General features: G+C 33.6%; 3 protein-coding genes across 3 annotated transcripts; 1 reads left to right on the top strand and 2 right to left on the bottom strand.

Annotated features, from left to right (window-relative positions):
• Positions 481-2,413, top strand: LOC107606075 (E3 ubiquitin-protein ligase RING1-like). Its single transcript, XM_021106386.1, has 3 exons — positions 481-1,605; positions 1,687-1,807; positions 1,886-2,413. Exons 1-2 carry the CDS (start codon positions 642-644, stop codon positions 1,719-1,721), a joined length of 999 nt encoding a protein of 332 aa, XP_020962045.1. The 5' UTR covers positions 481-641; the 3' UTR covers positions 1,722-1,807; positions 1,886-2,413.
• LOC107606077 lies at positions 2,271-7,727 on the bottom strand. Its single transcript, XM_016308040.2, has 12 exons — positions 7,607-7,727; positions 7,273-7,332; positions 7,113-7,166; positions 6,036-6,096; positions 5,855-5,931; positions 5,280-5,329; positions 4,822-4,904; positions 4,516-4,586; positions 3,747-3,906; positions 3,044-3,186; positions 2,861-2,959; positions 2,271-2,702 (listed from the first exon to the last, which is right to left on the bottom strand). Exons 1-12 carry the CDS (start codon positions 7,643-7,645, stop codon positions 2,631-2,633), a joined length of 969 nt encoding a protein of 322 aa, XP_016163526.1. The 5' UTR covers positions 7,646-7,727; the 3' UTR covers positions 2,271-2,630.
• Positions 12,176-13,248, bottom strand: LOC107608395 (ethylene-responsive transcription factor ERF014). The gene has a single exon (XM_016310193.2). It carries the CDS (start codon positions 13,069-13,071, stop codon positions 12,370-12,372), a length of 702 nt encoding a protein of 233 aa, XP_016165679.1. The 5' UTR covers positions 13,072-13,248; the 3' UTR covers positions 12,176-12,369.

Below are 15,202 nucleotides of genomic sequence, written 5' to 3'. Positions count from 1 at the left end.
TATTTGGGTAAGAATAACACATTTACAATCTTGTAAGTATGTGATTCACAATTTATAACAACGCATAAATTTTTAATTCAACTATTTGGTTTGCTTAAAAAAAATTTAAATTCTTCAATTTATTTATTTATTATTGTTGGTCAACCTTATTATGGTTTCCGAATTTTGAGTATTCTTTTTGTTATCCCATAACTTTCTTTGGATTTTTAACAGTAACACAACATGGGCCTAAAAATACATGACTAAATTGATACAGGCCAAGTCCGATATATATTGGGCCTCTTCACCGATGAAAATGATAACCAAGTGGCATGGAGTAGGTGTTAACCCTACAACTTTTCACCTGACCAAAAAAAAAAAAGAAAAAACCCTACAACTTTTCATGACAAAAAAAGTAAAAACAAAAAACCTCTACAACTCAAAAAGCAAGTTGATGCGATTGTGGTTGACTTAACCCATGAACAAAGTCTAACCAACATTGTGGATGAAAGGCAACAAAATTTAGAAGCAAAGTAATTCCATTTGAAATGAAAAGCGTTTTTGGTTAATATAAGTGAATGCGAAAATCCAAAACACTACTTATCCTTTTCCCACCATCACAAGAAACAGTGGCAGCATCAAAATTAGAAAACCCATAAGTCATGCATCCTCATAAACACAAATATAAAACATGGTTCCATGCATGCATCCCAAAACAAACCATCATAATAATGTCTGTGAGTCCACCAAGAGAAAGAAGCAACAACAATAACAATGGATTCCAACTATACTGGTGCTTCCAGTGCAACCGCATGGTGCGAGCCGCACACGATAACAACCCATCCTGTCCACGCTGCTTTGGCCAATTCATCCAAGAAATCAACATGCCAACCCCAAGACTCTTTCTCGATTTTACCCCTAACACTAACCACCCTTCTCCACAGCCCCGTCTTCTAGAAGCTCTCTCCCTCATGCTCGATCCCGCCTTCCAACAACCCCGTCGCCGCCCCCGCATCCGCCGCCGCCAACCTTCCGACACACCCGACCCCCACCCTACAACTCGTCCCCGAACCTGGATCATTGTCCATCCCATCGGTGCTTCCCCCGAGGAGCTCGAAGCCATGGTTCCGCCGCCGCGCCGCGACCGTCCGGTGGTGCCGATCGGGGTGGACTCCAGGGACTACTTCCTTGGTCCGGGACTGAACGAGCTGATCGAGCAGATTACCGAGAATGATAGGCCGGGTCCGGCGCCGGCGGCGGAGAGAGCAATCAGAGGGATACCGAGAGTGAAAATAGAAGCACAGCATCTGAAAGAGAATTCTCAGTGTCCGGTTTGTCAGGAAGAGTTTGAGGTTGGTGAAGAAGTGAGGGAGCTTCCATGTAAGCATGTTTATCACTCTGATTGCATTGTTCCGTGGCTGAGGCTTCATAATTCTTGCCCCGTTTGCCGCCATGAGGTGCCCGATGGTGATGATGATGATGAATGTGTTGCTGAGGGGAGGTTTCAGAGGTGCTTGAGGTGGACGAGGGTTTCTTCTCTTTGGCCATTTCATCACCACCGTCGACGTGTTCATCCTGCTGATCCAGGACCAGGAGAGAATAATAACGCTACTGCTTCTCTCAGGGGTGATTAATTCAAATTAAACTCAATTAATCCTTGTGTTTATTTTTCCATCAACTGAGATTGTGTTTGCACTCGTCTTTCAGTACCTAATCCAAGACGCTCTTGCACCATTCTTTAACTAAAGCTCAGGTGCTGAATTCAGTTGTAATTTATTGGCAGCTCTGTCATCGCAGTTTAGGCAACTTGTCATGCTGTAATTCAGTTGTAAGTTACTATCACATATTCATGCTGCATTCTTTGCTTGCTTTACCAACTTCTTTTTAATAAAAATCCATTTCGCAGGAGCATCTTGAACTTGCACTTCACACGAGTTAAAATTGTCTTCGGGTTTTCACGTTTCAATCATGTTAAAACTGGAGTTCATCTTCACAATATACAAAGTTGGAGAACAGTGTAAACCGTCGTGAAAAAGGGCACTTCTCCCTGATTCCGTGGATGTGGCATTTGTTTGTTATTCTTTTAGCATATAAAATGTATATAGCTTAATACAGTTAATTAATGAATGGCTAGAGTACATGTTACTGCAATATACGATGCCATGTCGTATCACAATGTTACTTTGGTTATCCCGTTATATCTATATGCTGTAATTATTATGTTATTAACAATGACAGTCGTTAAAAGGAACATAATTATAATTGGATTACTATAAAATTCATTCACCGACTGAGGTGAAATCAACATTAAACATTAAAGTCATGCGTATATTCATGAGATAAAAGTTTCTATGAAAAGACATCTCGTCACATATCTTGATAAACTGGGACTTTAAAAGTATGAAGAAATTTTTAATGAGTAACAACTCTGTCTGGATGACCTGCTCCAAGTGCCTATTTCTTTTTCTTTTTCTTTTTTTGTCTTTTAAGCCATTAAATTAGTTTTCAAATCCTCTTTTCAGGACCAAATTTTTCTCTCTATGAACGATGAATCAATGCAAGGTGAAGTCATAAAACGAATACTGAATAACTGGAGTTATAATATGGTCCCTTGGTTTAACCTCCATAGCTGCAAAATTTTACATCGAGATTCAAAAGCCCCTGCGCTGATGGTGAGTACCAGCATGGAACCCTTCTGTGTATGCGGTGTTCTTAAATATCATCTGTGTGCAATTAACAATAATCTAGTTATTAGAAAGAAATTGCACATCAATAGAAGATTTTTACCTATTGCAACTGCAAGGAACCCATTCCCTAATTTTATTGCTAAGGGAAAAAAAAAAAAAGGATTAACTAATAACCGGCATCACCAAATACTTACAGCAAGGTTTTTGAAATCTGAGCTCAGGTTTTTCCGTAAATTGTCGGATACCACGGTAGCAAGCTGCTCTCCATGTTGCTTTATATTTCCTTCATTGATCTGTATAATCAAGATTGTTCATCATGATTTGGGGATGGAATAATAAGTTCTAATTTGAAAAGAAAGCTTTAATTTTAGCTTTACCTGCAAAAGCACTAATTCAGATGTTTTTTGCAAAATCTCCTCAACGAATTGCCCAACATTAGCTGAGGAGCTTGATAAACGTTCATTTTTTACTGGTGCCCCCTTTGCATTTTTCTCACTAACAGCTGGCTTGACGGCTTTGCCTGCATTAGAAAGATGAAGGATCCACTTCACTATTAACTAACTCTAAGCCAAGAACATGGCTTCTGCCACCCTCATAAAACTGATTAGTGAATGCGCTAAACTATTGGCAACTCTATTTAGTTCGAGCTAGAAAAATACATAAGCACAAGTTAACGATCCGTATTGTAGTAGTCGACAGACAGCAAGTCAGCACTAGTCACCCGTGTAAGACTCTTGGTTCTTAATAATGCAAAAACAGGCAATACATTAGTTTTGCCTAGATATGGGTAAACAAAAGCAAGCTACTTTTTCCATGGATATAATTAATAACTGATACAATAGATCAATTTGCAAATTGCCTCAGTCAAAGATGGAAGGGTAAATGGTAGGTCCTACTACATTTTTGGGTCACCGTGGTATCAAGTTCAAGTTTAAAAAATCCTCAAGTAGTCAAGTAACGATGTTTCTGGGTTACAATGATAGAGATTGACAAAAGGAAAGGAAGAAATAAAAAGGACAAAATGGAATAGTTGTTTATCAGTTATGGACACAGTGATAAAATTGTTACTAGAATTTTTACCTGAAACTGTCTTGGAACTGTTATCCACAGAAACAAGGTTTCCGTCCTTAGGAACTTGTGAAGAAGGTTGCTTTTCTGGTTGATCAGGCAATACTACTGAACCGGATGGAACTAGAGCAGCAAGATCAGGTGGTTGATCTTTCCCCACTGGAGGATTGGCCTGCAATGGGATTCAGAAGATATATAAGTTTATCGATAATTTTTTGTTTTGTTTTGTTTTGTTTGGGGGGGTAACAATAATTGTAATAATAACAATAAAGAAAGTTATGAACAAAGAATAATATTGAATCATTAAAAAGAACTAACCGTTCCATGATCTTTTAGCCACTCTCCTAAAGGTCTATTAGTATTCTGAGGATCATAGGGTTCACCGTAAAAGAAGTCCGAAATAACCACATAATAACCAGAAACTGCAATCTTGTCTCCAAGCTTCCTAAACAACAAAAGATGAACAATGTTATTTAGGATAGGAACACATTGAGATGGAAACAGAGATAATTGACAATAAGAGCAGATTGAATCAGATTAGCCTCCTGCTTCTATTGGTGGTAAAATTTATCAAAACCTTCAGAAATTTTAAGTGAAAGATAGCGAAGCTTTAATCTTAGCAAGTAACATCAAACAAGAAAAGCTTCTACCTTCCCTTCTTGTCAATTTTTGTTCAGTCAAGTGTCAAACAAGAGCACATTCAAATAATTAGAATAAAGCAACAAAATTTGGTTTAATGAGGAGAAATAAACTACAAGACATGTCCTGAATATTAACTCACCTCCAAATCAACATATGAGGGATTTCTTCCTATTGATTTAAGAAATTTGTCAAGACCACTTGCATTTAGAGCTGCAATTTATAGAATCAGACTTTATATATCAGTGTAACCACAGCATTAGCAATGCATAATGGATCCAACAAAGGACCTATTAACTTCTGTCTTATGTCAAATTAGACAGGAGAAACATAGCACTGGGGTTTAAAAGAAAAACATAAATCTTAGTTTTCTAAAGGTTTCAAATAGTAAGAAAGCATAAGAGGTTGCCATAAGGAAACTAGTTATACTTTTTCACATAAGACTTACATATGGACATGTCATTTGACAATGGGTGGAAGAAGCAGTGCGTCTGTGTCTTGAATCCTTGATCCAATAAAAGTGAAACATCTCTTCAGAAAGGGGAAAAAAATGAATTAAAAATTAGTTCCCTGGAGATAAGTTTGCTAAACAACTCAACAAAATGTAAAAATTGAAGAAGCACAATAACTAGTAAGCTTTTCTTAAAACAAAGAAGGAAGTTTAGAAGGAAACTAAAAGTAGATAGTAGGTAGGAAGTCTAAAACACAAAAACTGCAGGAAATACAGAAATCAATGGATTTCCAAGCAAATTATCTTCTTTCTGAAAATGGGGAAAGTTTTACAAAAAAAATAAAAAGCCCTCCGAAGAAAGGTACAGCAATTAAATTAATGTATGTTTGCAAGTAATTCTAAGAGAAAATACAGATAACCCAAAGTGAGCAAACAGAATAAAAACAAAAACATACCGTGCTGATTCATTCACTAACGCAAATGGAGTAACACAACCCAGAGACACCTAGTTAGATAAGGGACAAGAAAGGGTCGTCAGTTTAGATAATAATTTCAACCAAGTCATTTTTCACAAAATTATCTTAAATTATATAATCATCAGTATTTGCTACGTATGATATTAATATTATATGATTAAAAATTATAATAATCAAAATATCAGTGCAAAAAGTAAAAGCAAAAAGAGAGCATTTAACGATAATAAGGTTCTAAGTTCTAAGTCTATATATTATTCATTAGAATAAGAGAAAGTTCTTATAACAGATTGGATTGATCCATGGAACAGATGAACTGTATTTACCAAATGACCCTCACCAACTCAATCAATGAATGAATCAACATGAATTGGTTCCCTCATGGACTATATAATGCATACCAGAAAGTATAACACATAACAAGACAAATATCACACACTATATATATATATATATATATTTTGGTAATAATCGACTTGTCTTTCTAAACAAGATAAACAAAGAGAAAAGGAAAATGAAGATGATATCAACAAAAAGTATGGAATAATTACACAAACCTGAAGTATTTCACCCAAAGCCTCTTCAGGTGCCATTCTAAGACCCCCTTTTCCTAAACCAAGCCGCTGAGATAGCACTGCTCAGCTTCAAAGCAACAAGTAACTCATGAATACACATCAAAGTAAGGCAAAAGCAAAGCAAGTGAACCAATTCCTCTCAAATTTACAAAGTCATATATACCTTTAAGATCTACCTTGGTATCAGCTAAAGCAGAAACGATATAAAATCTGTTTTTCTTGTCCTGTTTGGTAAGTATACTTGTTAGAGAGGGCAATCAAATTGTAAATAAATTAATTGTTTGCTCATGTAGGTGCACAAAAACCACAAATAAATTAATTCATATTATGCAATAAATATGCATAATAACAAGTTATTCATGTTTGCTTCAACCATTTTTGCCTCTTTAGGCCACTAACTAAATTGCATTAATTCATTATCTTTTCATCAAAACTTGTATATGCACTGATGTTATATTTTTCCCTCACAAGAATAAGGTGTGTTAACTCAGTTTTATTCTGACACTAAAAGATCTTTAATTTCTTTCTTGTTTCTTCCATACTTAATAAGTTCCTCCTTTCCCTAAGACCTTTCCGTTATTAGTCAAGAATGTAAAACCTATATGATAACAGGCTATCAGTGCCCGTAGATGAGTTATATTTCAATGCTGAAAATAGTAGAATCAACAATAGGGGGAGGATAGGAAGGAGGAACTATGATGCTGATGACACAGTAGTGTACAAATCCAAGAACCTTGAGGCTGAAAGGAGGAGGAGGCAGAAGCTCAGTAACAGGCTCTTGATGCTACGCTCCTTAGTCCCCATCATCACAAATGCAACCACCTTAACCCTCAGTTTCAATTTAATTTAATTTCTCATATACACTCTTCAATTACCAAATGATTTTTTTGTAATTCAGTGCTCATTATGAACCTTGGTTTTGATTTCTTCAGATGAACAAAGCAACCATAATTGAGGATGCCATCAGTTACATTAAGAACCTTAAAGACAGTTGACAAGTCTCACCCGAGAGCATCAGGAAATAGAAGCAACACCGGAGACAGTTGTAGAACCAAAGACTAATGAGACTAACAATGGTGAAGCCATGAAAGAATGGGAGATAAAGGTTAACCTTAGCATTTTCCAATTAGCAATTTGATTTCCCTCCTTTATAACTACAATTATAATAATGCTCCTTTATAACTAAATACTAAGACATAATCAATAAAGCAATGGTAAACAAAAACATAATATAGTATACCTTCAAAAACAAATTTTTACTCAATCCTCCCCCCAAATGTCCAACATACTTTGCCTGGAAGAAAACAACAGCTAAATCAGAAAAAAGAAAAATGATTAAAAAAGAAAAAGGAATGCAATATAGTGAGTAAAGCAAAGTATATTCTTGAACAGTGTTGGACCTGAGCCTCAACAGTCAAAACAACAGGATGCTCGTAACGAGAAAACTCGATCTGAAGTTCCTGAAAAAAACATTAATATAAAGCTCATCAATCACTAGTCCTATTCAAGAACACAAAAACTCACATCTCAAGTAAAAAACGGTGGCAATTATAGTAAATTTGCAACTGTGAGAACTGAAATTTAGTGTTCTGAGTAATTCGATTATCAGGAATAGTAACAAAGAAACAGCTACAAAAATAATTAAGCAAGTTGAATGAAAAGTTACGATTACAACAAAGAGTAGAGAATAGTGAACAGTGAAAGTAGAAACGATAAATTGAGAAGATGAAGAACCTGTAAACGAGAAAGGAGTTGTTGCTTTGAAAGAGGCATGGCGAAGGGAAAAGGAAGCGTTTGCAGATTGAAAGATTGCAGCTGCTCAGTAAGGGAAGGAAGAAGCCGATGATGAGTCAGCAAGAAAAGACCTTCTTTATGGGCCTGGGTTTTTGTGGGCCTGTCCATCTGAGTTTTCCTCAGCCCAACATTCCTGACTACAGAAACAAGTTGTTAGAGCCCAACATTGAGCTTGGGTCAGTAGGCCCAAACAATTGGTGTATGGTTATAGCCCATATATGTTACTGTTTGAAAAAAAAACAAAGATCTCTATGTCACTGTCCAAAAAAAAAAAGATCTCTATGTTATTATATAAAACTGTATTCCAAACAACCAATTTGGGTCGGTTGAGTGGTCCCGCCTTATGTATACAGCAACTTATTAATTTATAAATCTTATTATGACCATCCCTCATCGGTTGCCCGCGGATTCCATTATCCAGTAGCGTATCCACGGCTTCTTGTACCAATTTCTTCTGGCACATTACTAATTCGCTTGGCGTAGATATACTTATTGTTAATAGATCAATAAGAGTATTGTTCCCATAGATAACTCTTCGATAGAGTTCATTAATATCTAAGCTCATTAACTTTTCCCCATCGATTTGAATAATGGGTCTCAACTCGGGGGAAAGAACTGGTAAGAGACATAAAACCATCCATTCCGGATTTATATTTGTTCAGATAAAATATTTAGGGGTAAAGTACTAAATTGGTCCCCTAGGTTTGGGCGTAATTCTGTTTTGGTCCTTAAGGTTTAAAGTGTTCTATTTGAATCCAAAACGTTTTCATTTAGCATCAATTTAGTCCCACAGTGAGGTCAAAATTAAATAATTAACAAAATGTCCTACATAACAACAGTTCAAGAACAAAATCGATAATCTGGAGAACAAGTACAAGCTCTAGAGGCACAAAATCAACCATTGATGCATCAATACATTTATTTATCATTTTCTTTAGTTTTATAGAAAATATTTTATTTATATTATAAAAAATAATAAATAAATGTATTGATGTATCAATGGTTGATTTTATACCTCTGGAGCTTGTACTTGTTCTCCAGATTATCGATTTTGTTCTTGTACTGTTGTTATGTAGGACATTTTGTTAATTATTTAATTTTGACCTCACCGTGGGACTAAATTGATGCTAAATGAAACTTTTTTGAATTCAAATAGAACACTTTAAACCTTTGAGGATTAAAATAGAATTACGCCCAAACCTAGGGACCAATTTAGTACTTTATCTTTTTTTTTTGATGTTCTATTATTAAAAATGATTAACCGCTGAAAATGATTAATTTACCAAATTTTTGACCAATTTTAGATTTTTTTTTTATTAATTTACTAACAATAAATTTGTAACCAAAATTGAATCAATTTAATGAGTAATTTTTAATTAATTCGGTGGAAATGGGCGACTCAATCCCATTCCCATAGGCCATAACAATGCTCCTTTCACATTGGGTGGAAGATAATTCCCCGGAGGGTGAATGTTAAGGACTAAGGAGAAGTAGAGAAGAGAGAAGAGGACAAAAACGTCAATAGCCGGCAAAATACATGGAAGATTGTGTTGTGTGCAAAACAAGGAAAGGAAGGGCGCGTGGAGTGATCCAACATTAGTACTACTTAACAAGGCATTCTACCAAATAAGACATTTGTCCTAACTCTTCTACACTCCTTTCCTTGGACCAAGAAAGCATAAACTCTTTCTAATCCATTTTATTTACTGGATATATTATCGACCACTTGTCATTTTCATAGAAAATTTTCAAAAAGTTGAATATTTTTCTTATGAAAAAATGTATTTTTTATATTTTTTTGGTTGTTTTTAAGGCCAACTTTTCGAAGATATACGCCATATTTGTGACAATTATTATATGTTATATATTTGTTATTAGAGGATTAATATCTAATTACTTGTAATTGTGTTAGCAATTATTTTTATTGTTGTTGTTAATGGCAAAATAAAATACCACTAAAATTTTTTTCTTGTAACAATAAAAGCTCTAATGGCCTCATCTAAGCTTTTGTCATATTTTGATTTATTATTAATTTAATAACCTCATACTTAATACAAAAATGTCACTTTCAAAGTATTGATAAAATAAAGCAAGCATTATTTCTGTGTCTGCCTTAGATACATTCACAACATATATGCAAAATATTCTGTATCTAAAAATTGTTTTAATTTGCATTATTGCAAAGACATCCATGCTAAATAAATCAAAATAGAAGAGGCCCTCATGGCACTGAGTATACTATTAATAATAGTTGCTTAATTGATTGAGATCTTGCTCCATTATTAGTTAATCACATTTTCACTAAATGATGTCTTAATAAGGCCAAGCATGGATATTAATCTCATGTTTGATGTTGGATCTGGACTACCATACCACTCCTTTTCCCTTTTAGTAGGCAATTATTCTTTCTCACAATCAGAAATGAGTGATCCCACATGAAATTCCTTAGACAATTGTTGTTTCTATAATTCTATGTATGGCTTCTCTAAATGAGACACATAATCTCTTTGCCAAATGCCCTTTTTTTTTGTCAATAGAATAATGTGGCACAGCAGCTATATAACTACATACTCTCTTCATTTTCTTAATTTTGATTGGACATAATTGATGTCAAATTCATTCAAACTTTGTTTAAAATACATTAAATGTGACTGAACCATGTAATAGATAACATTATTAGTAATGACAAGCCTAATTATTACTAATAATGCATGGCCTTGCTGAATATATATGTAGTTCATGTTACTTTGAATATGACAAAAAATTTGGCACCCTAGACTTAGTAGTAAAGTATTACAATAACAGAAATGTTTGATAACCAAAGAAAATCAGCCAAAAACAGCCATAACTTGTCTTATTTAGTATTCATTAATTGTTGCGACAATTAATGAATGTTAAATAAGACAAATTTTGGCTGTTTTTTTTATCTACCTAACATTATCCTTACAATAATTCCAAAGAGGACTGATATGCATAAAATTCCCCAAATTTGGTTGGGTACTTCATTAAGCAAGGCAATCCCATGAAGCAAAAACACTAATAATTTATTAAACATACTATAATCTAGGATTGATTTACACTTTGAACTCACATGCTTGTGGCCAAAACAGGAACTCTGATTTCACATGCCATGTCTCAAAATACTACATTTCCATTGTCCTCTAGTTACATCAATTTCATGTGCATAGAATTAATAAGAACAAACTAAGCTGCTAAATAAAATTAGTTCCATATAGGAACATAATGCAATGTAGGTCCAAGAATCCCATGATTGAAACTATTTAGTAAAAGGAATTAAAAAGGGTAGATACATTATATATCTTGAACAAGCAAAATACCAAAAGCAAAAGCTTTTATTATGCACATTCTGTTTCTTATTGAGAGTAGCTAGATGCAATGTAAAAGGAACAATTTTGAGAATGGGATCCCATGATGGTGCCTTATTTAGCCCATTTGTTTTTTTTTTTTTTAATTTTTTTTCCACAAAGAGGACATGTCATGTGTGCTAATATTGGCCTTGACCCTATATGGTTCTAATACACATGATCATGGTTCAAAAAAGTTGGCCAAAAGCGTCAAAGATTGTCTACCATTCTTATTATTATGTTAAAAGAAGACCATGTTCATGTTGCATATAATATTGTTATCAAAAGAGTTGCTTGCATCAAAAGTCATCACTAAATCAAATGTTTCTTTTCTCCTAGATTTATATATATAAGCTACTAAAGGCAAACAAAGTAAGCCCAAATAGAAAAATCCTAGTTTAAATTTGTAATCATACACCATTGGATTACCTTAATATATATTTTTGATGATTGATCATATTTTATTTTTAATTTTTTAGTCATGACCTAAAACTGTGGGAGGATATCTAATCTATTATTCTTTTGGAAAATTCTCAAGTGTTCCGTCGTACCATTTCAGTGATTTTTAACCGTTGATCTTAATTATAAAAAATATATATAATATATATAATTAAGATCAATGATTAAAAATCACTGATATACCGATATGACGCTACACTTGAAAATCTTCATTCTTTTACACAAAATGGAAACTAGTATGGATTTATTCCCATCTAAGTTTCTAAGAGAAGTATGAGGGTATAGAATACCAAACTTACACATGGCAACAATAATGAAATATAGACAGTGCTCTGAAAAAACCAACACTTTCCAATGGTTTCAAGTTACCAAGCTGATTAATTATATTATTGTTCCCTCTTGTCTGAGTAGTGAATTGAAAAAAAGAAAAGGCATCTTTGGCACTTTCTCATGCAATAAAGGGCTTCCCAAATGATCCTCATATAGTAGCAACAATAATAATAATAATAATAATGCAGTGAAAGGAATGACTTATAAGTGAGGATATTAATGTTTTCTGTTAATTACTACTATCCCTTTATTCCATTACACATGGAATAATATTGACATTGTATAACAAGCTTTGCATCAATGTCACATACATAAATAAATTTCGGAATGCAGAAAAGAGAGGCCAAAATGAATATATAAATAAATATATATATCTCTATGGATTTCTTCTAATGTAACATAGCATAAGGTATACAAAGTTTCTTATTTTTATGTAGCATCAGAGAGCAACATCTTGTTGAAGTTGTACCACTGAAGACAAATGAATATAACAAAAAAAGTAGAAAAATGAATAAAGAAAGAAAGAATGAATTTGATGATGAGTTGTGTCTAACAGAAACTCCACAAACGAATGTCACTTTCTTCTTCATAAAGATTACCAAGAAGCTGAGATGAATCAAGGTCAAAGAAACCACTCAGCATCTGATCAAGAGCATCATCAAAGGTGTTGTACCAAGGCTCTTCCATCATAGCCATGGATTCATCACAGCTAGTAGTAGTTGAAGACATGATGAGTGATGCTGCATCTACAACATCATCATCAGTAGTTTGTTCAGAGGGAGATGAAACCATTGATGGTGATGACACCAATGATGATGATGATGAAGAAGAAGAAGAAGAAGAAGATGAAGGTGTTGTAGCATTAGCATTGTTGCTGATGTCATCAACAAAGGTGCAATTAGCAGCAGCAGCAGCAGCAACTCTTTGAATTGATTTTGGAGACATAGTAGCAGATGAAGAAGAAGAAGAAGAAGAATCTTGATGAGGGATGATGTTAATGTAACTAGAAGAAGTTAATGGGAAATTGAGATTTGCAGAAGAGCCTTTAAGACAGAGAAGTGCAGCATCATAGGCTCTAGCAGCAGCTTCTGCAGTTGAATATGAACCTAACCATATTCTTGTTTTCTGATTTGGTGCTCTAATCTCTGAAACCCATGATCCCCAACTCCTCATTCTCACTCCCTTGTACTTCTTCTGCTTATTATTCTTCATTGGTGTCTCTCTTTGGATCTTCTCTTCTGCCTTAACCATGATGATAACAAACACTAGTACTTTTTTGATTCTGTTCTTCACTGATGACACTACTAGCTTTGTGGGAAAAATTCAAGAATAATGAATGAGATTGAAGCAAGCTGATCTCATTTGTGGCCAAGTAGAGAAGACTATTTATAGGTACAAGCTTGTGTCTCAAGCTATTACAAGATTGCCAGATAGCTTTGCTTCTTCAACTTTATTTATTAAGCATTTCTGAAATGACCTTTTTCTCCTTACTGAACTTTCCTAATTCTAACAATTTTTTCTTGCTATTATTTCCACAGAGCTATTAAATCTTGTCAAGATTATTATTCCTAATTTTGTTTTTCTTTTATTTTAGAAGGAGTAGTATTATTATATGAGATAATACTCAATTTGGTCACTGTACACGCGAGTCTCAATTTAGTCTTTGAAGTTTCAATTGTCTCTATTTAGTCTCCAAACTTTGTGAACATAACTCATGTTAGTTCTTGAAACAATTTTCAACGTACAAACATGAACGGAACACTGTCGTGACAGCCGGATGCCACACTAAACTTTGTAAAATGACGTCGTTTTGGTTTTCGCACTCAAATAACCTAAAAACAACATCATAAATGGCGTTTATTAAAATTTTACCTAACAAAATAAGTAACACGATGTCATTTTTGAGCTATTTAAATGTCAAAACTAAAACTGCATCATTTTATAAGTTTTAACGTGACATGTGATAGTCTACAGCAACGTTCTATTAACGTTTTTATACTAAAAATGGTCTCAGGGACTAATATGAGGCGCATTTATAAATTTTAGAGACTAAATAGAGACAATTGAAACCTCAAAAACTAAATTAAAACTCGCGTGTAAATTCAGGGACCAAATTGAGTATTATGTAGTTATTATATTTTGTGATGATGTATGCTGATACATTCACATTAATATATGTTATCTATCTTGAGTAGCTAGTAGCTATTTGGGGAAGGTGATACTTATACTATACAAATTAAATACAATAATGTATTATATTATGTACGTAGAGAGAGAAACATAGGATTCTTTGAAAGTTAAGGCAGGTTCCAGGATCTGCATATATATAAATTTATTTTTATATTAATAAAAATATATATGCAATTTGGGTAATTATGTTAAGCAGAAAATTTTGGAAGGTGGAAATAGTAAATTACTATTATGGTCATGGATCCATTTGCATATGCAATCACACACAGCTGTTGCTTCTCTGTACTCATCTCCAAAACCGCGTTTCATGGACCCTCTCTTCTTTTTTCCTCATCCTCATTGCAACTTTCTATGTTATCATTTTATTTTTATTAATAAAATAACTTCAAATTAATCTCTCAAAATTATTAGAAACGATACGTTTATAGAAACAACTTAATTATTCCATATCCAAGAATTAAAAACTTACACATATAACATTTTTATTAACTATCCCTAAACTTACACATCATCTAATTAATAATGTTATATATGGACTTAAATAATTAATATACAAGTTTGAAAAAACGAGCACGTATAATATTTGAATTTAATTTTAATATACTATCAAGATAAAGTAATTTTACACGTATATCTAATTACATAATATTATATCAATAAAAAATTAAAAATAATTATTTTTTATATTAATTACATAAATGATCATCTAAATAAATAAATGTGATTATAACTGTATAAAGCTTAGTACATTCAAATTAAACTCATAATGTATGTGAATAATAAAATAATTAGTCAAATGAAAGGCTCAAATTCTCAAGGGAACCATAAAAAAGGTAGCTACCACCTGTGTAACTTGACTTTTGCACTCTTTGGTTGTCCCTCCTATTTGTACTACTACTAACTCCTTTCGGTTGTTAAGGTTTTTAATGGAATCTCCGCTGGTACGGTCTCAAAGCTAGATTACTATATAGCTTGCTTTTAATTAGATTTTGGTTTTTACAATGGAGAAAAAAATTTGCCAGCCAAGCTCACATGTTTATGTTGGATGATAAGTTCGCAAAACCAAGTCAAGGCTGAATTTTCACACATTCAAAGGCTTTTCCTTCCCTCATTCTTTGTTTCTTATTAATCTCAGGGTGTGAATTGAATTATATTAATATTAAATCTTCACTTTAACATTGTGATATGCAAA

Source organism: Arachis ipaensis, chromosome B07 (genome assembly GCF_000816755.2).
Source record: "Arachis ipaensis cultivar K30076 chromosome B07, Araip1.1, whole genome shotgun sequence".
In the NCBI taxonomy this organism is placed as follows: Eukaryota; Viridiplantae; Streptophyta; class Magnoliopsida; order Fabales; family Fabaceae; genus Arachis; species Arachis ipaensis.
Note: the sequence above shows the minus strand (reverse complement) of the source record. Positions and strands in the feature narration are given on the sequence as shown.

What these genes read in the sequence shown, in the direction of transcription:
- LOC107606075 (XM_021106386.1), top strand. Translation starts at nt 642, where the DNA reads ATGCATCCTCATAAACACAAATATAAAACATGGTTCCATGCATGCATC. An exon ending in CGCTACTGCTTCTCTCAGGG is followed by an intron (nt 1,606 to 1,686) that starts GTGATTAATTCA and finishes CTCGTCTTTCAG; the next exon opens with TACCTAATCCAAGACGCTCT.
- LOC107606077 (XM_016308040.2), bottom strand. Translation starts at nt 7,645, where the DNA reads ATGCCTCTTTCAAAGCAACAACTCCTTTCTCGTTTACAG. An exon ending in GTAAAAATTTGTTTTTGAAG is followed by an intron (nt 6,097 to 7,112) that starts GTATACTATATT and finishes CTTACCAAACAG; the next exon opens with GACAAGAAAAACAGATTTTA. An exon ending in TTAGTGAATGAATCAGCACG is followed by an intron (nt 4,905 to 5,279) that starts GTATGTTTTTGT and finishes CCCTTTCTGAAG; the next exon opens with AGATGTTTCACTTTTATTGG.
- LOC107608395 (XM_016310193.2), bottom strand. Translation starts at nt 13,071, where the DNA reads ATGGTTAAGGCAGAAGAGAAGATCCAAAGAGAGACACCAATGAAGAAT.